The following is a 22,127-nucleotide window of genomic DNA, read 5'->3' as shown; positions in this document are numbered from 1 at the left end:
AGACCCTTTTCCTTTTTCTTAATTTGGTCCAAATATCCTTAGGTTTGATTCACTGTGCGCATGCATCTGCCGCCTCAGATTTTATGTGGTAGTTATGTAGTGAAAGGAAGTCCGTCTCTTTTTAGAGAAACGGCTTTTTGGGCTCAACTCATTAAAGAGAGCCGACTCTCAAACGGCTCACATGCTTTGATGCATTATATTATGAATCATTACTGTTGTATAAAGAGGTTAATAAAAAATTGAAGTATAAAAGGAGAAAATGAAATAAGACAGGTTTATGGTTATCTGTTTAATCAGTATATTACCAACAATAATTGAATGCAGAAAATGAATTAATAATTTGAATAAGAAAATGTATTATTCTACTTAATTATATTTGCATTTATTTTTTCCTTTCACAGTGAACGCCCAAGCTACTTCATTTTTGAACTTTATTTATAATAAACCTCATTCATGTTGAGCAATTCAGTATGGTGTAAGATTATTTGGTATTTTGTAAGGGAAAATACAACATTTTGTAAGGGCATGCAGCCGTGGAGGTTGACAGGTATGGGTATGTTATATTGTGTTTACCTCCAGAATACGTGACAGCCACAAGTACAAGTTCACCAGGGGCCACATCCATTCTCTCAGCCACCGCTTGCAGCAACTCTTGAGCTATAGCCCCAGGGTGGATCATCATGCTCAAATAAGAGTCCATGGTGATGTACACGTGACATGGTACTGCAAATGAACACATATTGCACGTTAGGTATTAGATTATAGCAGGGGTTTAGGAACCTATGGGTCGAGAGCCACATATGAGATACAATTGATCAATTATTCACTGCACTGATAGATGCAAAGGCAACTTTTAACATGTACAAAGCCTGGAAAACACTGATTGAAGGATGGTTTGGTCTAGTACATTTAGGGCTCAGTCTCAACCTTAATTTAGAGTCAAGTTGTCAGACAAACAGATCCCATTTTGGCTGTAAATCACCAAATAATCCTTTGTACGGAAGCTCATTAAACAATCTATGTTTGTTATTGAGATTATATATGATGAAAAGCCACATAACAAATTTGAAACATGAAGAAGCTCTAGCAGAGCACCTAGGACAATTTGAAAGGGTGGGCGGTAGGAATTAGCATCTGCACTGAAAGTAAATACGCTGGTATACTCTTTTGCAGTATGTTGAGACATTTTTACAAAATAACTTTGCTTGCACCTTGTTTTGAGATCACCTACCTACCTTTTGCGACAAAAATGAGCCCCAACACTCTTAAGTAGACAAATTTTAATTGGTAAAATCATATTAATATGGGACACGGGCTTCAGTATTATTATTATTTCATAGATTTGATCAAATCATCAAACGTCAGTAAAATTAAACGTGATAAAGAATTAGCTTTTGTGGTTTTGTTAACTTTTATCTTCAAATATATAACGTGCAAGCCAAACTGTCACATTCAGTCCCCAGCAGAATTGCCATCGTTGCTGCGAATTAGGATATTGCCTTAACATAACAGATTCAGGGAACAACCAATGGCGGTAGGAGTTTGTGTGCGTGTTTTTGATTACCTTCTTTGGTCTGTCTGTACATAGCCATGGACAGGATCCCGTTCTCTTTTAGGCTTAGTTGCGGGAATAATGCTTTGCTCTGAGAAGAGGGACAATAATACAGTAGTAAGAACCATGTAACAGGAAGTGTGTCACGAAGCCGGACCGAGAGGCAGGAAGGGTGAACTCATTTGCGTAACGATCAGTTACTTTTATTTAGAAAATAAAAGTTGTCCAACACGCAGGGACAAAAACAAAACAAAAACAGACTTACAGGCAAACAGGAACTCAGACTAGGTAATACTCACAAAACAAGCTTAAAGTTACTAACAAACGGGCATGACAGGTCTTCCTTGAGTCAAACAAAACAGAACAGAGCAAAACAGAACAGACTAATGCAATGATCCAGCAACCAGCAGTCCCCAAAACCCGCCCTTAAGAAGCACACACGCAATTTAGACAATCTGTTACAGCCGGTGCCAAGGGGCGGGACCAGCTGGTTGTCATGGCGACCATGCTGGACATGACAAAGTGAGAGGCGCACAAGCCATACAAAATAATGTACTTTACAGTATTGCTCCCATACTAAGGTACACTTTTTCATCATTTAAAAGAGAAAAATGTATATATCGAAGTGTTCTTTTTCCTTCTATCTTTCTTTCTTTTTCTTTCTTTCTTTTGTTCTTTCTTTCTTTCCTTTTTTATTTCTTTCTTTCTTTGACTTATTTTCTCGCACAACATCGGGAATTTAATTTTTCAAAAGTAAGATTGGCAATTTCCTGCAGAATGCTAAACAAGGCCTCAAAGCACACTGCTTAATAAACTGCTTGTCAGAATGACCTAATTAGTGAAATCATGTGTCACCCACCTTTCTTTGTGGTGAATATTCATCCACTTTGCTGAAAAACAAAAACAAAGAATAAATGCAGGAATAAAGTATCAACTAACACAGACCCAAGAATATTTCACAGGTTATCCACTGAAGTGGATCTTGTCATGTTTTCCATTTTTCTTGATTTGCATAAATGCATCTCCCACGCTCTCTAATCAAAGCGCGTATGGCTTGACTTCATTATTTCAAGTCAATGTCAAGAAGGTGAAGTGCACACTCTTTGGAGGGATTGTTTTTATCTTCCTTCCTCTCAACGATTTATATTTATTCACCTTATTCTCTACCTTTAGGCTTGATAGATGACTTCGATGGAAAGCCCTGTGGCCTTTAGACTCTTTTGCATCACAATAGACATGATGGCAGAAAAAGCCCAACCATCCCCAGCCTCAAGGGACCCATTAGCTGGGCAGCAGCAGGCCTGGCTTCAGGGAAATATATTTCAGCATACAGTGCGGTGACTGAGGAAATAACTTTATTAAGAACTAGATTTTCCAGACATAAGGTCTACCTGAAAATCCCTAATTGGCTAGAAATTTGAAAGTGCTTCGTGTACTGCAGAATACAGTTGATTAGATTGGAATTGCATGCAGTAATTATAGGTGGGCCTTACTTTGCTCCTCTGTATTCAAGCAATGATGGATTAATCACTAACCATTGCTGGCCCAATCGCAAAACATTGTGTGCATCGGGAATCAAACCGAGGTCGTGGCGGTGAGGGCGCCAACACTTTCCACTGGATCACCAGTGGTACAAATTACACACAAAAGGCATTACATGTCCCGTCATTATCACACTATTTGAACTCACAGTGCCAGAAACACTGATTTGCATAATGCGATTTGTATAGAGTAACCGGTCTCTTCACTTCTTCACCTGTGCGTCCATAGTGTTGTAAAAGACAGAAAACAAAAAGTAGTTCAACAGAATACTATACAAGCTCTTTTATGTACTCATACAGATTAAACCAAGATGTCGTTGACACACATGTAAAGACTGTTTAACTCATCAGATCACACAATTCAGTAAAATAGTAAAAATAATGAAATAAGCTCTAATGCCTTTTCGTAGGTCATCTGTTCTGGTCACTTGGTGGTCTATTGGGAACATGTCAGCCCACTCAATGCCGTAATCTGGGTTAGAATACCATCGCACACAATATTTTGTGATTTTAATCAATGATACTTATTGACTGATTAATCATTGCACTACACCAGGGGTAGGGAACTTATGGCTCGGGAGCCATATATGGCTCTTTTCATGAGTACATATGGCTCCGAAATAAAATGTAACTATTGCACATCACTCTGTGGCGTTCCAAAGTCAAGTGATTTCATCCCGATTTTGGTCCATATAAAGCCGAAGCAACTTAATGCAGAAATTTGATAAGAAACCATTTAAACTGATAAATAAAAACGCTGGCAAACGACTTTGATTGGGTGAGCAGTACAGGTGGGCGGATCGCTGCACACAGCGTGAGGCACTTCCTTCTCTCTCTCTCGCTCAGTGCAGTCTACACCGAAAGTGAATATGACGATATGCTTATCGTTTGCAGCACATTTTTGCAAAAGAACTTTGCATGCACATTGTTTTGAAACTGTTATTAAGGACAAATTTCATGGAAAAAAAGTGCCCCAACACTCTTAACTTAAGGTGGAAGACAAATTGTAAATGGCATATTTACATTGATTTGGGACACAGGATTTGGCATTATTATCATTTCATACATTTGATGAAATCATCAAATGACACAGAGTGAAATAAAATGTGCTGAAGAATTAGCTTTTGTCTAGAGAGCATGTTTGGCAGTTTTTTTTCAATTTTGTCTGAAAATATATGTTGTGGCTCTCTCAATTTCTATTTAAAACATGTTTTGCTTTTACGGCTCTTTGGGTCAAAACGTTTCCCGACCCCTGCACTACACGGTAGCTCTTTCTGTAGTCCCAATTCAATGCGCCTTATATTCTGGCGTGCCTTATGTTAGAAAATCAAGTTTGGAATATACGGTAATAGAGTCAAGTTACAAAAGAGTCTTTCTTTAGCCGAGAAGCGCCTAGATCGGCTCAGAAAGCCACCAATCTTGTTCTGGCAATGGGCCTCATTGTAAAAAAGCCCATAAAGAGTATGTCACGGAGTACCACCCACACAAAGTGTGGCGCTTGTTGTGGGTCTCCCTCTCAGGATGCGAATGAGTCAGTGCAGAAAACAAAAGCGGCAGCCGCATCAGGCCAGATCGTTTGTGCTGGATTCTAATGGGAAGCAGGACGTAGAGTCCCCTAGGGAAACTCCGATTGGAGGCTGTTGTCCGAGGAAGAGAGAGGGGCGAAGTTCTTGTCAGCTGGGGGATTGTTACCTTCACTGAAGAGGTCATTTATGTTTGGTAGTGAGCAGTGTTGGGAAAAACGTATGGTGGGTTTTTCTTTTTGGTAACGGGGTAATCTAAATATCTCTTCCGCCGTTATCTTTACTTATGTTTTTGTGCTTGCGTTACTTACATTTTTGTGCGTGTTTGCATCCATTTTGTGTGTTCACATACATTTTTGTGCATACGTTTTCGTTCATGTATTTATGCACGTTTTGTGTGTGTGTCTACGTATGGTTTTGTGCTTGTTTACGTCCTTTTTTGAGTGTCTTTACGTTCGTTTTTGTGCATGTTTACATACGTTTTTGTGTGTGTTTATTTAGGTTTTTGGGCATGTTTACATACGTTTTTGTGTGTGTTTACGTACGTTTTTGTATGTGCATTTATGTACGTTTTGTGTGTGTCTACGTATGTTTTTTTTGCTTGTTTCCGTCCTTTTTTGAGTGTCTTTACATTTGTTTTTGTGTGTGTTTAAGTAGATTTTTGTGTGTTTTTACTTACATTTTGTGCTTGCGTTTGCGTACGTTTTTGTGTGTGTTTACATACATTTTTGGGCGCGTTTTTATATGATTTTCATCGTGCTTACGCTCGTTTCTGTGCATGTTTACATTCATTTTGTGTGTGTTTACTTAAATTTTTGTGTGTTTTTACTTATGTTTTTGTGCTTGCGTTTACGTATTTTTTTGTGTGTGTTTACGTAGGTTTTTGTACGTGCATTTATGTACGTTTTGTGTGTGTCTACGTATGGTCTTGTGCTTGTTTTGGTCCTTTTTTGTGTGTCTTTACGTTCGTTTTTGTGCATGTTTACATACATTTTTGTGTGTTTTAACTTATGTTTTTGTGCTTGTGTTTACGTATGTTTATTTTGTGTGTTTACGTACGTTTTTGTATGTGCATTTATGTACGTTTTGTGTGTGTCTACGTATGGTTTTTTGCTTGTTTACGTCCTTTTTTGAGTGTCTTTACGTTTGTTTTTGTGCGTGTTTAAGTACATTTTTGTGTGTTTTTACTTATGTTTTTGTGCTTGCGTTTACGTCCGTTTTTGTGTGTGTTTACATACATTTTTGGGCGCGTTTATATATGATTTTGGGCGTGTTTATGTGCGTTTTTGTGCGTGTTTACTAATATATATGTTTGTGTTTAGATTTATTTTGTGCGTGTTTATGTTCATTTTTGTGTGTTTTTACTTAAGTTTTTTGTGTTTGCGTTTACGTATGTTTTTGGATGTGTTTACGTAGGTTTTTGGGCGTGTTTACTTACGTTTTTGTGCTTGCGTTTACGTACAATTTTGTGCATGTTTACATACGTTTTTGCGCGAGTTTACTTACATTTTGTGTGTTTACAAACATTTGGGTGTGTAATTTCGCATGCATTACTACTAAAAAAGCTAAAAAACATATTATGACATTACACAAATAAAGCAATATTTTTTATGGCTCTGTCTGTAACCTCTAATTTGCAACAGTCAGATAAGACAAATTGTCCTTGATATAAGAATTCCCACTAAATAAACATTAATAGAATAAAGCCAGTATAAATGAGACACCATCAGTAGTCTGATATATTTATATATTATATTTGAGCAAAATTTTGATAAAATCTTCATTTAATATAATTAATGGAACTAGAATAAATAAAACGCAAGTAGAATTAACTTACACCTTAAAATAATCAATGTTTTTTTAACACTTGTAGATAAGCATGTTCACTGAGGTAGTGTTAAACGTTTACTATTTAAGAGTATAATTAGCATTTTTTTAATGTACTCAGTAAATTTTAAATAAACACTGGTTGTTTTACTGTGTACAGTTGAAACAAATACACCACAATTTCTGGTGTATGATACAATAATGAATCAGGATCATCTCAGGGGCCGAAGAAAACCTTTGCAGGGGCCGAGTGTGGCCCACAGGCCTCGACTTTGACATAGGTGGTTTAAAAGTTTGAATAATTAATTTCAATTACAATTTCTTTTTTATAAACTGCTATCGATTCATAAAACCATAGATTAACAATTAACTGTAAAACTATAAAAATGGTAGAATGTGTTCTTTGTGGATATTTGATACAATGACAGTCAATTCTGATATTTTCAAATTTATATTAATTATTACAATTAGAATATTGAAATTACAATAAATGAAGTAGTAATTAGGGAAAAATACACGATTCATAAAACCATAGATTACCATTTTTTTTAACTGTAAAACTAAAAAAAATGGTTGAATGTGTTCTTTGTGGACATTTGATACAATGACAGTCAATTCTGATATTTTCGAATTTATATTTATTATTACAATTATAGTATTGAAATTACAATAAATAAAGTAGTAATTAGGGAAAAACACACGTACTTGTTTGACCAGCTTTTACACATAATTTGGGTTTTTGATGGACATTATTAGTTGATTCTTCGACAAATGTACTGTATTTGTGTTAATTAATGATTGTTACGGTTGCCATGGCGCCCAATTGGCCCCGCCTGTGTGCCGCCAGCTGCAACTCGTTGACAGATTGGGTTCCCTGCTATTTAAACCCAGTCCTGTCACTCTCCTATAGTCAGTCCGTCTGCGAATCTCCGTGTATACTAGGCAAGCCTTTTTCGACTCTGACTCCCACCTCCCGTTCTGGCTTCCGACTCGTTTCCGACCCCGACCACGTCTTGCTCCTCCATTCCCGGCTACTGACCAGTTTTCCGCCCCTGACACCCTCATCGCTCGCTACGGACGATCCACTTGTTCGGATCACAATTCGAGTACGAGAGCGACTTGCTTCCCACGCCCAGCGAACACGGGATCGTGGGCGCAGCCCCTCCTCTCTCTTTTTATAAAATTTGTGGTGAATGTTACGCAATTGGGTCCTGTTTCCGTTCCAGTCCTGACAATAATAGATTAAATTGTTTTGAATTGGGGCGGCAGTAGCTCAGGAGGTAGAGCGATCGTTTTAGGATTAAGGGATCCCAGTTCGAATCCCGGCTTGTCCGTGGTACATGCCAAAGTGTCCTTGGGTAAGACACTGAACCCCCAATACCCCCAATAAGCAGGTTAGCGCCTTACATGGCTGCATAGATCACGGCCGCTTTTGGGAAATGTGAAGCATAATGTAAAGCGCTTTGGGAAGTCATTGACTTGAAAAGCGCTATAGAAATGCAGATCATTTCATTTCATCAAAAAAATTGGATCAAATGCAATTCATGTAAATCAAGTTTGAATTGATTTAGGAAATTTGTATCAGTGTAAACATCTTTGTAAAAGGTTTTATGAGCAAGACATTTTCCTTCCTTCTCTTTACTAGTGTTTCACACTGAACTGGCTTTTGAACATGAATGACTTCAAATTAATTGCTTCTGTTTTGGTTTTGATTCTGATTGAAATTTCTGTGTTGTTCATTTAGGGTTAAAAGCTATTTGACCACTCCAAAATCTTGTAAAATGTCAAATGTATTTTAGATATAGCTCTATAAAGAAAACTACATATTGAGAAATAGCATTGAAATAGTCCATCCATCCATCCATCCAGTTGGTAAATTACTGCCCATTATCTGCACCGCTTATCCTCAGTAGGGTTGCGGGGGTACTGGAGCCCATTCCAGCAATCTTCAGGCAGTGGGCAGGGGACACCCTGAACTGGTTGCCAGCCAGTCGCAGGGCAGACTGGAGACAGACAACTCACTCGCTCGCTCACTCACACCTAGGGACAATTTGGACCAGCCGAATAACCTAACATGCATGTTTTTGGAGCGTGAGAGGAAAACCCACTCTAGCACGTGGAGAACATGCAAACTCCACATGGGGAGGCTGTGGTACTTGAACTCCGAACCTCGGCACTGTGGGGCTGCGCGCTAACCACCCAGCCGCCGTGCCGCCCCAAACCAGCCCGATGTTTCTTTAATTTTTCTGGTTGTGACCCTCAAAAGATATCGGTTTTACCGGCCTGATAAAAAATTGAAAGTATTGCTGGGAAAATGGCTTAAATTGTTCTCAATCTAATGCACGTGTATATAAAAACATTAAGTGATTTCATCTGTTGGCGTGCTTCCATTTGTTGTTTACATCAAAAAGCTATCCGTGCCTTTCTACATTCACGACAACGCAAACTGTGTTTTTAGTCCTGTTTTTGTGTTTTATCAACAGCTCAAAATAATTTGATGAATGTGCCACTCGTTCGTTGCCTGTTTTCACTGCTGTAAATGAGAAGCTGCTCTTATTGAAGACGAGCTTGTTATCATGAGAAGACAGAAAGTCAGCCGAAATGCGGTCATTAAGAATGCAGCCTCGCTTCAGTGGCTTCCCGTGCCTTAAACTCGGGGCTGCCCTTGGCTAATGTCTTATGAATATGACGCTTTACTTTCCCAAAATTTTGTGTAACTCTAGCAAAGCATCTCTGAAATTCAGGGATCTGCAATTAGGAGAGGCAGGTGAGGCTAAATGTGATAGAGACCAAGGATTCTGATTAAGCGCATGCATCAGAGTTTGTGATTAGCAAGTTAAATGGAAGCCAAGCCATCCTGATTTATGGTTCTTGTTGCATGGACTATTATTCAAATGGGGGAATACCCATTTTTTTACTCAAAAGCAGCAGTGCGTAGACTGCATTTATAAGTTAAGGTACGACAGTGCTTCTCAATTGTTTTCTGTCCTGCCCCACTTCGGAAGAATATATCCTCTTGTGACACCCCCCACCCGAGATTGCTTTTTCTTTTAAGTGATCACATAATATTGGCCGGGACATAATAAAGATTGCTCAATATTGATGGTAACACGTCACCTCCGTCTGCTGATGAAAAAGTCCAAATTGAAATTGGGTTGTAATGTCTTTCAGTGACAGATTAATTTATCTGGCGGTGTGCTGTCCGCTGCCAACATTTCTAACATAGCAAGCTCACCGGTCTTTGCTCGTCTCCCTCCAAGGTCGCAGTAAAGTGCTACTGGAGGAGATTTTTGTTTGTCTCTTTACCCCGTCTCTCTTCACCTGTCTCTACATCCGTGTTAAATATTTTTTTCATGGGGTCACTTGAGGATCTGCTACACTTTGTGTTTACACTTCACACACAATGTACCGTGTGCTCAATGTGAGAAAACCCTCTAGCACTGAGAACACCACAGTCCCCAAGAGTAGTGGGGATGCAATTGCACTTTATTCTAGGAAAGTGAATGAGAAATGGTCCACTAAGTCAAACATGCCTGAACCCCCCTTGACGGAGAATCATGCATGTCAGGTTAATTGGCCGGCAAATTGAGCGAGCAAATTGTCTGCGACTGGCTAGCAACCAGTTCAGGGTGTCCCCTGCCCACTGCCCAAAGACAGCTTGGATGGGCTCCAGCACCCCCCTACCCTACTGAAGATAAGCAGTGCATATAATGGATGGATGTATTATATGATGCTTTCTTGCTCTGCCAATTAAACGATGAATAAGATGTTGGTTAATTGATTCGTAAACCTGACTTTCCTGCACGGTACACAAACCCCACTGCACGTTACTGCTCTGAAATACTAAAATTGAGGGGGGGGGGATTTTTAAGGGATTTCCGCACTATAAGGCGCACCTAAAAGTCTTAATTTTTTTCAAAAGCCGACCATGCGCCTTATAATACAGTGCGCCTTATATATGGCTCAATATTAAATTCGCAAGGTCTCGCAACTTACTCAAGAGCCGCCGACTCGATTTTCCCCCGAACGTGGAGTAGTCCGCGGTGTATGCTGGGATTTATATACCGGCGTTTCATTGGCTAACCAATGTGTCAATCATCATTTGAATCGATCACTATTGGCTGAAGTTATTCGGAGCCTCGGATTGGCTAGAGCGCCGAAACAAACCCTGCAATTGGCCGAAAAAGATGTGTCAATCATCCGTTAAATGGATCGCTATTGGCTGAAGTTATTCGGAGCCTCGGAATGGCTAGAGGGCCAAAACAAAACCTGCAATTGGCCGAAAAAGATGTGTCAATCATCCGTTAAATCGACCGCTATTGGCTGAAGTTATTCGGAGCCTCGGATTGGCTAGATGGCCAAAACAAACCCTGCAATCGGCCGAGTTTAGCAATGGCGTAGCAAGCTTGGCAAGCTTGCTAAAGTACGCCATAAAGAAACATGTTTCATTAGTCTGTATTTGTAAATATTCTACTCTCCTGGATTTACTTCACTCACGGTTGTAAGAAGACCATGATTGCGTATCATTATTGAACGTGAGAATTTAGGTGAGCTATGCGGCTTTATATTTTCCCTGTATCTTGTTTTAGAACGATCTTGATGTTGCTGTGATGAGTTGAGTGAATTAAACTCAATTCCAAGTGTTTATTGTCATATGCACAGTAAAGTTGCGAGCGAAAAGTAAAATAGAAACGTAGAAATGGTTGGCATTTCTTGAATCCCAAGACTTCAACCTTCCGAATGATATTTGAAATGACGCATTTAAGTGACATCGTACGGACACCGCATCCGCACGTGTCTACGACACGTATTTGCTTCTTTGCAAGCTTTGGGAATGTTAAGGGGGTAATCAGTTTGACTGAATCATCTGACTGTTTTGTCGACGTTCCAATTGTAGCGCCTTATAATCCGGTGCGCCTTATCTATGGAAGATATAGGACCAAAAATTATTTTTTGGGGGTGCGCCCTATAACCCGGTGCGCCCTATAGTGCGGAAAATACGGTACATAAATCTGCCTTTCTTCTGAGCTCATCTTTATTTCAGTCTCCCGATTTATGGAGTTTCGGCTGAAAGAGTTCCCAGACTTTCATATTTCCATGCGTGAAAGAACAGAACGCTGCACGTTGTCTCAAAGGACGCATTGATGAGAGAAGAAGCTTCTCCTTTGTGCAGTGCTCCCGCCGTCTTCTCAGAACTGCAGAAGTTCTTACTTGAACTTCTCTAACCAATTCATTTTGTTTTGCTCGGTTTTGATGAAGTAAACATCAACGATTTCTGAATGAGTTAACTCACTGCCTCCGATGCATCTGGTAGAGATTCTGCAGCTCCCTTAAGTCCCTCTGCAAGGCCGGGTGCTCGTAAAGATCATCCAGCATGTAGCGGTACAAAGTCTGCAAGGGAAAGTCGATTTTCATTAACACCAACGTGAACCACTTTTTTTCTTCCTTTTAGGGTCAACCGTTCGCCCTCTACCTTCATAAACACTTTGACATGCTCGTCCTCTCTCAGAAAGTCCCTGCAAAGAAGCATCCACTGTGACACCAGGTACGTCACTTTCTGTTTCCTCTCCAGAGCCTCCTTGGCGTCTTCCTTTGTCCGGCAGCGCTTGCAGCAATAAGTGAGGGCGGGTTAAGGCTTCAAGTGTAAGGAGTATCATTTTGACTTAAAGGTATTTCCAAACAAAATCTTTTTTTCAATTACCGTATTTTCTTGACTATAGGGGGCACATAAAAGTCGTACCTCGCGTGCTTTTGTGTGTTGTAAGGCGAAGTAATAGACGACGAGACGAGAGAATTAAAGGATTAAGTGTGGGCATTAATATAAAAGAACGGGCACGAGCGTTATGCAAAAAATTGTTGTTTTAACAATCCTAAAAATGGCAAAGAGGCGCGCCAATGTTAAACGGACTACCATCAGCTACACAGATAAAGATGGAAAACAAGCGGCTGCGACAGAATTTAAGATTAATGATTCAGTGGTTTTTCATTTGAGGAAGCTGAAAAAAGAGCTCTGACAAGCTGCCCGCGTGCGCAATGGCACAACTGCGCATGCGCACTGGCCAGACCTTTTCAGCGTACAAGAAAATCTATCCTACGCATAGAAATCAAGCCTCTAAATTGCAAAATGAATTCACTAGCAAATTTGACCACTATTACAGTGCATGCAATGAAAAACAACACGGGTTCCCTCTGTGATGTTTCAAGCGCGGTATTTTGAAGTCAATGTCAAAGCGAGATTGAGTAAATGAAAGCAAACGTGCATGTGAGCTCTGGATTTTATGCCAGGAGAGAGGGAGAGGGGAAATAGACAGGTGGCGGGGGGAAGGTATGAGATCGCTTTTCAAAAAAACTATAGGTATTTCATTATTTTCCCTTTACAAAGACATAAAGATATAGAGAGACAAGGGGTGGTTAAATGCCTGCACAGTTAGACTTTCGTAACTATGTGGTCTTTCTTACCTATGTGACTATGTCAATGTTGCCACGCAAGTTTCCGTCTTTTCTTAGAGAAGCGGCTCTTTTGTCTCGGCTCACTAAAGAGAGCCAACTCTTTCGGCACATAAACAGCTCTTCAGATTGATTTTGTTGCTGTCATCCATAGATTACCCATTATAATGTATTATGCAAAAAATGGCTTAAAAAGTGGTATGTGATCACGCTAGGTAGAGAACGAGTATTGTTCCTCTCCGCAAATATGTTGCAAAAAATTCCACGCACCAGGGGACTTGAGAAATTTAGTCTGAACCTTGACCCATCAGGCTGGTTTCTTCCAGAGCTGTACCTTTATTGAAGGAACATGACGGTTTCAAAATGGTGAAACCCCTTAAAGCAGGATGTAAGCCTTTGCGGCCTATTGGATAGGAGATTGTGGCTTTTCGTTTGTGTTTTTCCCCGAGTTTGTCGCGGTTGGTATAATTTTTTGGGCTAGCTCCCTGTCGGGGCTGCTGAGGGCTTTCCTGTTTTGTTTGCTCTTGTTCTGCGTTCGTTGGCTGCCCCCCTGGCGTTGTTTGGCTGGCCAAGCTTGGCACGAGCGCCGGTTATGCCATGTCCCTTGGTTTCCTTTTCCGTAAGCAATTGTGGCTTTTCGTTCGTGTTTTTCGTCGCGTATCTTGGCTACCCACTGACTGTTGTTTGGCCGACCAGCCGGGCTTTAGCGCCGGTTATGCTGTGTCCCTTGATTTATTCATGGCCGGCTTCGCGTTTAACGCTGTAGATGTTGCATATATTTATTGTTGGTTCCCGGTTAGCCTGACTGCTCACTGTGTCTTTTTCCCACGGAACCTTCGGCCACCTTTCCTTGACCAGTTGTGGTTAGTTCTGTCACGAACGAGGACAGGAAACAGTAATAAGAACCCAATCGCATAACGTACTCACAATTTATTGGGGAGAAGAGGAATGCGCGCACACTCGATCCGGGGATCGATGGTCGCGGAAGTCGATTGAAAACAAACAGATCAGGCTGAAAATAAAACAGGATCAAACACAGGCAAATTCACAGGACTTGGCATATCACACAGAGTCTTGCAGGAGTTTCGTAGACGCTCTGACACCAGGCAACTCGCAAGACCGCGTTTAAGTAGTCCGGTAGCAATCTGTCAACACGTTTCAGCTGGTGTCGGTGGGTGGGGCCAATTGGACGCCGTGGCAACCGTGACAGAACCTGGCGCCACAAGGCGGGGTCCAATTGGGCGCCGTGGAAACCATGACAAGTTCTTCTTGTATTTTGGTTTAGTTTTTCCAGTTAGCCATTTTTGGGCTGATCACCATTTATTGTACCATTACTGCATCCACCTGCGATGCAATGCCTACGTATTTTCCACATAACCAGCAAAACTTTGCTTGAAACACAACCTGTTTGACTAATTAACACATAAAACAATATCTCGACTGGTTTGCTAGGGTGCTTTTTCACATGACATCACAGCTCAGGATAACAAAAATAAGACCTGTTGTATTTTAAATTGATTCTCTTAGATATACCGATGAAATATATATGGATTTTACGCAACACCCATGAACTGTTTTACAAATTTCGCACGTTTGAGAATTCGGGAATACCTTTACCAAGCCTGTGGTTCAAGGATATTGTCCCAGAAGAGCTTGGCATAAATCGCTGGTTGACATGAACACTGGGTAGGTTAGCAGAAAGTCATCCAAAAGTGTGTCTGCAAAACAGAAAACACATCACTAGAACACAGTCAAGCTTTTTTGCCAGTGTTACTGGCCCGTTTTAAAAACTGTCAGTATGACTCATTTATGACATGGAGTCATTTCAAAGGAGAACATGAGAGACATTTCAGAAAACTTCCTCCAGCCCGGGGGGGATTTTCACTTCCTTTTTAGTTTTGCAAGTCCAAACAGGTCCGAACCGGGATTTATCTTCAATGGCACATGCAATCGCAATCTCAGACTGTAAATGTGCTGATAAGCTAATCGGGTTAATGTGAATTGTTGACTTGCTGCAAAACGTGATCAAGGTAAGCAATCACCTTAATGTTCTCTTTCTTGTCATGTGCAGCCTCACGTGCTGTTTGTCCTTAAAGGGACAGTGTGAGTGATTTGACCACTGTATTGCTGTATTGTGACGTGTAATTAAAAACAAGTGCTAAAAGCACAACAGAGAAATTCTCAGAGAGACCAAACCGCACTTATAGTTTTTGCCCAGCCTTTTGCCTGGTTTCGGATTTTCGGGTACCTATTTTCAGGGTCAGGCACACCACCTTCCCACAGAGGGCGCCAACTTGACACATCGGTGCCCAATCTCCCCACACCTAATTATCCCAAGACTTTATATGGACTGCTCAGACAGTGCACTGTGTCAGGTCATCCTGCTTCCCCTTCAGTTGGGTCCGTCTGCAAAACCTAAAATCCATAGCAGCAATATAACTGACAGTTACGTCAGTTCCCTTTTGGTGAGGCTCATCTCATGTCAAATTCATGCAAATTTGAGAGCCCATATATTTTCACTGACTATTTAACAAACAACGTTGTTGTTTTTATGACGCACGGAGGCGCTAAATAACACGTACGGTCCTTTAAGTTTGTGCATGCTCACAATTGATTGAAAAACATGGTTGAGGAAAGCATTTTTTACCTCGAAAACAATTAGAGGCTCAATAAGATAACAAAGTAAATGGGAATCTGAATTTATTGAGGCAATTTACCCAATAATGGGGTATCATGTATCACATTAACACTCCTTGATTTGTCCTTTATAGAAACAAAATAACAACTCAATTTGTTTCAAGAAAGGATAAATCCACTACATTTAAACAAGGCCAAGAAATGAGTTGTTAACTTTCATTCATCTATTATCTGCACCACTTTTCCTCAGTAGGGTTGCGGGGGTGCTGGAGCCCATCCCAGCTATCTTCAAGCAGTGGGCAGGGGACACTCTGAACTGGTTGCCAGCCAATCACAGGGCCCAGAGAGACAGACAATCATACCTGTCAACCTCCACGGCCCCATGCCCTTGCAAACTGTCGTATTTTCCCTTACAACAGGGGTGTCAAAGATGTGGCCCGCTGGCCGGATCAGGCCTGCTAAGGGATTGAATCTGGCACGCGAGACAACGCTGAGGGAAGCGCAAGAGAAAAACAAGCCGCAGGTTGAAATATATCCACTTGATGTTGCCAAAGCCAAGTGCCTCTCACAAACGCTGTACTTGTATTTATTTCTCTCTCTCTCTCTCTCTCTCTCTCTCTCTCTCTCTCTCTCTCTCTCTCTCTCTCTCTCTCTCTCTCTCTCTCTCTCTCTCTCTCTCTCTCTCTCTCTCTCTCTCTCTCTCTCTCTCTGTCTTTTTTCTCTTTCTTTGTTCCTCTTTGTCTTTTTCTCTCTCTTTGTCTTTTTACCTTCTTTTGCTCTCTCTTCCTTTTTTCTTGATCTCACTCTTTCTCTCTCTCTTGCTTTCCCCTTCTCTCTTCTTTTCTCTCCTTCCCTTTTTTTATTTTGCTTTGGATTACTTTCTCTATCTCTTTCTTTCCCCCTCTCTCACTTTTTCTCTTTTTATCTCTTTTGTTTCTCCGGTTCTCTTTCTCTCTCTCTCTTTCTCTCTCTCTCTCTCTCTCTCTCTCTCTCTCTCTCTCTCTCTTTCTCTCTCTCTCTTTCTCCCCTTCCTTGTCCCACACTCTCTCTTTCTCTTATTTCTTTCTTTTTCTCTTTCTCCCGAATTTACTAGTCCGGCCCCTGAGAGAATGTTTTTCCCGTCGTGTGGCCCTCTAGTTAAAATGAGTTTGACACCCCTGCCTGCCTTACAAAATACAAAATAATCTTACACTATATACTTTTTCAAACGTGTTCATTTATGTAGTTTAACATGTTATATTGTACATGTGTTTCCTTATATCATATATATTGTTAATTAACATTTTGTCGTGAGATACTGAGTTGCTCGACATGAATGAAGTTTATTATAAACAAGGTTCAAAAATGAAGTAGCTTGGACGTTCACCGTAGTAGGAAAAAATACATGCAAATATAATTAAGTAGAATAATACATTTTCTTGTTCAAATTATGAATTCAATTTCTGTATTAAATTATTGTTGGTAATATACTGATTAAAGGGATAACCACAAACCTGTCTTTTTTCATTTTCTCATTTTATACTACCTTTTTTTTCTTAACTTCTTTATACAACATAATAATTTGTAATATAATGCATCAAAGCAAGTGAGCCGTTTGAGAGTCGGCTCTCTTCAATGAGTTGAGCCGAAAAAGACAGTTCTCTAAAAAGAGACGGACTTCCTTTCACTATATCAAACCGCTCGCTTCGTCTGCAACGAAAAAAACGATACCGAGATAGAGGTTTCCGCGGATAACTTGGTTGCCTTGATTGATTTGCTGTTTCGTGATAGTCGGTGTACACCGGATGGTACCCCTCATTGACAAATTTGCGTTTTTCCATACAGATTTTCTTGTAGGTTGTACACGTCTTAAAATGCATAATAAACGTACTTTGTACGGCAAAAACGTACAGGTTGGCAGGTATGGACAATTCACCCGCTCATCCACACCTAAGGACAATTTGGAATTCACCTGACATGTATGTCTTTGCTCGTTCCGGACGTGACAGAAAAAAAGGCAGAAATTGTGAACATTCTACGTTTATAAACGACACATAACATTGAACATATGTTGAAAAACTTGCAGCATAGATCTAAAAAGAAATACCAACGACTTGTGTCGTTTGTAGGTGTGAAGTTATTCAGATAAGGGGTTTCCATGCTGCTGATAGGGAGTCAATGCCTCATTAGTGTCATTAGCCTTTTGGAAACTGCCATTAGATTCATATAAATCTGGAGCTATAACCCTTTTTGACATTTACTCCCAATTCCAAAGATGCTTTCACACAATCAGGCACAAGAGGTTATTGACAAATCCCTCATTAAAATATATGCCTGTTGAGATTTTACGAGTTAATAGCTTAAAGCAGATGCTGTTTTCTCCAAGGTCTCTGAGAAGAATTGATGGCAACGAGACTGTTACAATTTAGCGGCTAAAGATGAATTGCTTCTACTTTTAAGTGTTTGGCTCTTTGGCCTTGGGACATCAGCCTACATGCTCCCTGCAGTAAGCTTCAGTGCTGAATGATTCCGCTGGGAATATGTGTTGAATGGTTACCTACCAAGACCTGTGTTCTTCATGGTTTGTGGCTTTTTTTGTCAATGCATGTGTGTCGTTATTAGAGAATGTTCATATTTTTTCACTATTGAAGGATTTTATACATTTGACTATAAAGGATTTTATACGATTGAATACAAGTTACATTTATTGAGTGCAATGAAGATTTTCACTGAGATGGCTTAAGTTCAATGAGCAGTGAAAGTTCAGGGCACCCTGGCCTGGTAGGAAATGTTGTTTACAGGAGTGGCCGGAGCTGACGTGGGGCTGATAAAATAATCCAGAGCATCCAGACGAGGAGGGGCCCTGATGACGGAGGACGGCAGGCATTGTTATGACAAACGCTCTCCATTGTTTTGATTAACCACAGACATCGGGACACTCGTCTCTGAGGTGCTGCAGCCCACGCGGTGCTTCCCTGGCACGCCCATGGGAGGAGCCGGCACACCAGCTTGCGGAAAGACGTGGGCCGAGAGAAAAAAGGCTGAGGACTTCAGAGAAGGCTTCACACGGACTAATTTGACCAATTCGGCCGATTTCGATGAAGTTCACTTAGTTAAATTGTTCAAGAAATTAAATCTGCCCCCGTGTGAAAATGTCGGCTATTCTTGTTCATCTTTTCCATCAAGAAACGAGCGCGCATTGCTGGGTGAATGTAGGTTGTGTTTGGTTAATGGAGTCAAATAACTAATTCGAACAATTTGGTGAACGATACATTTTAACATATACAACCTAACACTATGCTCCGCCAAATCACATCGAAGACTTTCACTTCCTGATCCAATTGACTACAGACGCGCCCTTGCTTACGACCATTCGATTTACGTGAAACGGTAGATATGAACATTTATTTCAGGATGTCGAAAAATATCCGGACATAGCTGTCAGTTAGATTTTGTATTGTGTGCAGGACAGTAATGTAGTGCTTCTTTCCGCCGCTACCAGCGTGTGGCGCTGTGAGAGGTCACCCAGCATCCACCACGAAGAAGAAATCCGCTTCCTCTTACTAGTTCATGTGTAAACATTATATTCTTTATATTCATATTTAGGGCAGCACGGCGGCGCAGTGGTTAGCGCTAGTGCGGCACAGTTCATGTCATGGGAACCTGTCGTGGGTTCAAATCCAGCTCCAGACTTTCTGTGCGGAGTTTGTATGTTCTCCCCGTGCTTGCGTGGGTTTCTTCCGGGCACTCCGGTTTCCTCCCACGTTCCAAAGACATGCATTTCAGGTGAATTGGCCGGTCCAAATTGTCCCTAGGTGTGAATGAGCGAATGAGTTGTCTGTCCCTGTGTGCCCTGCGATTGGCTGGCAACCAGTTCAGGGTGTCCCCTGCCCACTGCCCGATGATTGCTGGGATGGGCTCCAGCCCCCCGCGACCCTACTGAGGATAAGCGGTACGGCTAATGAGATGAGATGAGATATTCATATTTATATATTTATATCTATATATTTATATTTTGTTCATCATTTTATAATATGAATAACCTATATTTTATGTTGACAATATCTGCTTATCTGTGTCTCATTTGCTCTCATGTAGGATTTAGATCAGAGGATGGTCCAATAATAGTCTGTGGTTTGCAATAATCTGTGGTCTGTGCAGCCCTTTGAGACGCTTTGTGATTAAGGCCTGGACAAATAAACATGAATTGACCACTGTATCGCTAAGAACTCTGACATTTTTATCGTTTAATATCTCATACATCCATTCAATATGATTGGTAAAAAGTGTAAAGAAGAGGCGAGCCTTTTCTTTTGTAAGGAAAGTGAAATCAGAAAGCTTGATGCAGTTGAGAACATGCTCTGGATGCTTTTTTTCGGACACTTTTTACCCCGGAGGGGGACATCTTGAAGCTCATCTTCCAAAAGTATGTCAAACTCAACTTTGTTTATCTTTATAGAGCATATCGTTGAGTGAAATGATTTTTTTTGGGTACAAAACAGTACATGTTATTTATACAAACCTTAAACATACAAAATATAGCACTGAAGCAACTTACGAACAAATTCAACTTATGAACCATCGTCCGTAATGATGACCATTGGGGTGCCATTGCTGTCCCACTAACAGTATCAAACGTGACCACTGATATTTCCAAGGAATCCAAGCAAGCGTGCGAATCTCATTCTCTCTCCCTCTTTCCATTCCAAAGGTCTGCCCTTTCTCGTCCCTGCGCGGTCGCATTCACAATTCCTCTTCCCGGCTTTAGCTGCAGAGTTCTTCCTTCCTTGGCAACAGTGTCTGTCACCTTATTATTATAGTACCTGCTGCCTCTCGCAAAAGTGTTGACGGAGCGTGTTTCCAATCTCAAGCTATATTTGACTCTTGTTTGAACGGAAACGCTTTTAAATAAGAAGCAGGTTTGCATTTTATTGCTGAATTCGCTTCAAATCATCACAATTTTTTGCTGGTTTCTTTTACAAATAATTTAATCTGGCTGCAATGGAACTAAATTGAAATACATTTTGGATCCTCATCAGGACTGGACCAAGCCTTCATGGGTCCCCAGGCAAAATTACATTTGGAGCCCCTTATTACTTATTGATTTGCATACCTACCTGAACTCATTCCATGTTCTTCTTCAGGAGTGGGCATCTATTTGGAGTCGGGGGCCGCAATTGACATGTTATACTTCTTTTGAAATAGATTTGTTTCATCGAATTAGTTTTGAAACGACCACAATGAGAGAAAAATTGTTAATTAGGTCCCTGTTTTAAGCACTTCATTTGTTCTTTAGGGGCATCACGGCGGCGCAGTGGTTAGCGCTTGTGCGGCACAGTTCATGTCATGGGAACCTGTCGTGGGTTCAAATCCACCTCCAGACTTCCTGTGCGGAGTTTGTATGTTCTACCCGTGCTTGCGTGGGTTTCCTCCGGGCACTCCGGTTTCCTCCCACATTCCAAAAACATGCATTTCAGGTGAATTGGCCGGTCCAAATTGTCCCTAGGTGTGAATGAGCGAGTGAGTTGTCTGTCCCCGTGTGCCCTGCGATTGGCTGGCAACCACTTCAGGGTGTCCCCTGCCCACTGCCCGATGATTGCTGGGATGGGCTCCAGCACCCCCGCGACCCTAATGAGGATAAGCGGTACGGCTAATGAGATGAGGGATGAGAGATTTGTTCTTTAGTTTGGAAGTATTACTGTAGTTTTTTTTTAGTTTTTTTTCAGTATTTCTTGAGCCGGATTTTCTTTAAGTTCTGTAGTGTTCTGTAGTGTTACTGTAGTTTTATTTTTACTATTTTTGTCGTATTCTTGAAGTCATTCGTATGTAGTATTTCCATAGTAGTATTTTTTAGTATTTCTGTAGTACTTTAGTTGTATTTCGAAAGTAGATTTTTGTTGAACAGTATATCTGTAGTATTTGCATAATATTTTTGTTTTATTACAGTAGTTTTATGATTATAGAATATAATAGAAGAATAGAATATACCTTTACTGTCATTGTTACAAAATGGGTTAACATATTGTGACAACGAAGTTGGGTATGACACTCCAGGATCACACATTCACAGTGAGGTAAAAAAGCCAAGAAGATAAAGTAACAGAGAAGATAAGGTTATAAAACAAGGAGGATACGGTTATAGTTATAATTTACTCAATATTTACACAAGAAATGTCGGCATGTAGGATGTTACATACAGTTTGTAAGGGTTTGTGCAATTATACATTTGGTGCAAAAATAGTCATCATAGTGCAAAAAATAGTCAACATATGTATTTGGTGCAAAAAATAGTCATCGTAGTGCAAAAAAATAGTCAACATTGGGCAAGGTGAGCAGTAAACATAGTGCAGTCAACATGTGCAAGAAACATAGACATGAGTACCATTTTACGTTCGTATGGGTAGTGTTTTTGCAAGAGTTTTTCTGTTTTTTGTGCGGTGTCTGTTTAGGGTGGTAATGGCTCTGGGGAAGAAACTGTCTCTGAGTCTGTTTGTCTTTGTTTTGTGTGACCTGCAGCGCTTGCCGGAAGGCAGCAGGTCGAAGAGTATTATAGTATTTTTGTAGTTCTACTGTAGTATATTTTTTTTAGTATTTTATTATTTTCTCTGTTGTTTTTCATAG

At 40.6% G+C, this 22,127-nt stretch overlaps 1 protein-coding gene across 1 annotated transcript in view; it reads right to left on the bottom strand.

The window, feature by feature from the left end:
* Positions 1-22,127, bottom strand: part of rapgef5b (Rap guanine nucleotide exchange factor (GEF) 5b) — a 52,615-nt gene that overhangs the window by 15,843 nt on the left and 14,645 nt on the right. The window contains exons 4-9 of the mRNA XM_088326113.1: positions 14,530-14,608; positions 11,917-12,061; positions 11,737-11,834; positions 2,412-2,442; positions 1,565-1,643; positions 574-723 (exon numbers count right to left, since the gene is read on the bottom strand). Coding sequence (XP_088182239.1) covers positions 574-723; positions 1,565-1,643; positions 2,412-2,442; positions 11,737-11,834; positions 11,917-12,061; positions 14,530-14,608 — 582 coding nt within the window. The remainder of the gene's footprint in view (positions 1-573; positions 724-1,564; positions 1,644-2,411; positions 2,443-11,736; positions 11,835-11,916; positions 12,062-14,529; positions 14,609-22,127) is intronic.

This window comes from Urocampus carinirostris, chromosome 2, assembly GCF_059441175.1.
Source record: "Urocampus carinirostris isolate Australia breed hairy pipefish chromosome 2, RoL_Ucar_1.0, whole genome shotgun sequence".
Lineage (NCBI taxonomy): Eukaryota > Metazoa > Chordata > Actinopteri > Syngnathiformes > Syngnathidae > Urocampus > Urocampus carinirostris.
Note: the sequence above shows the minus strand (reverse complement) of the source record. Positions and strands in the feature narration are given on the sequence as shown.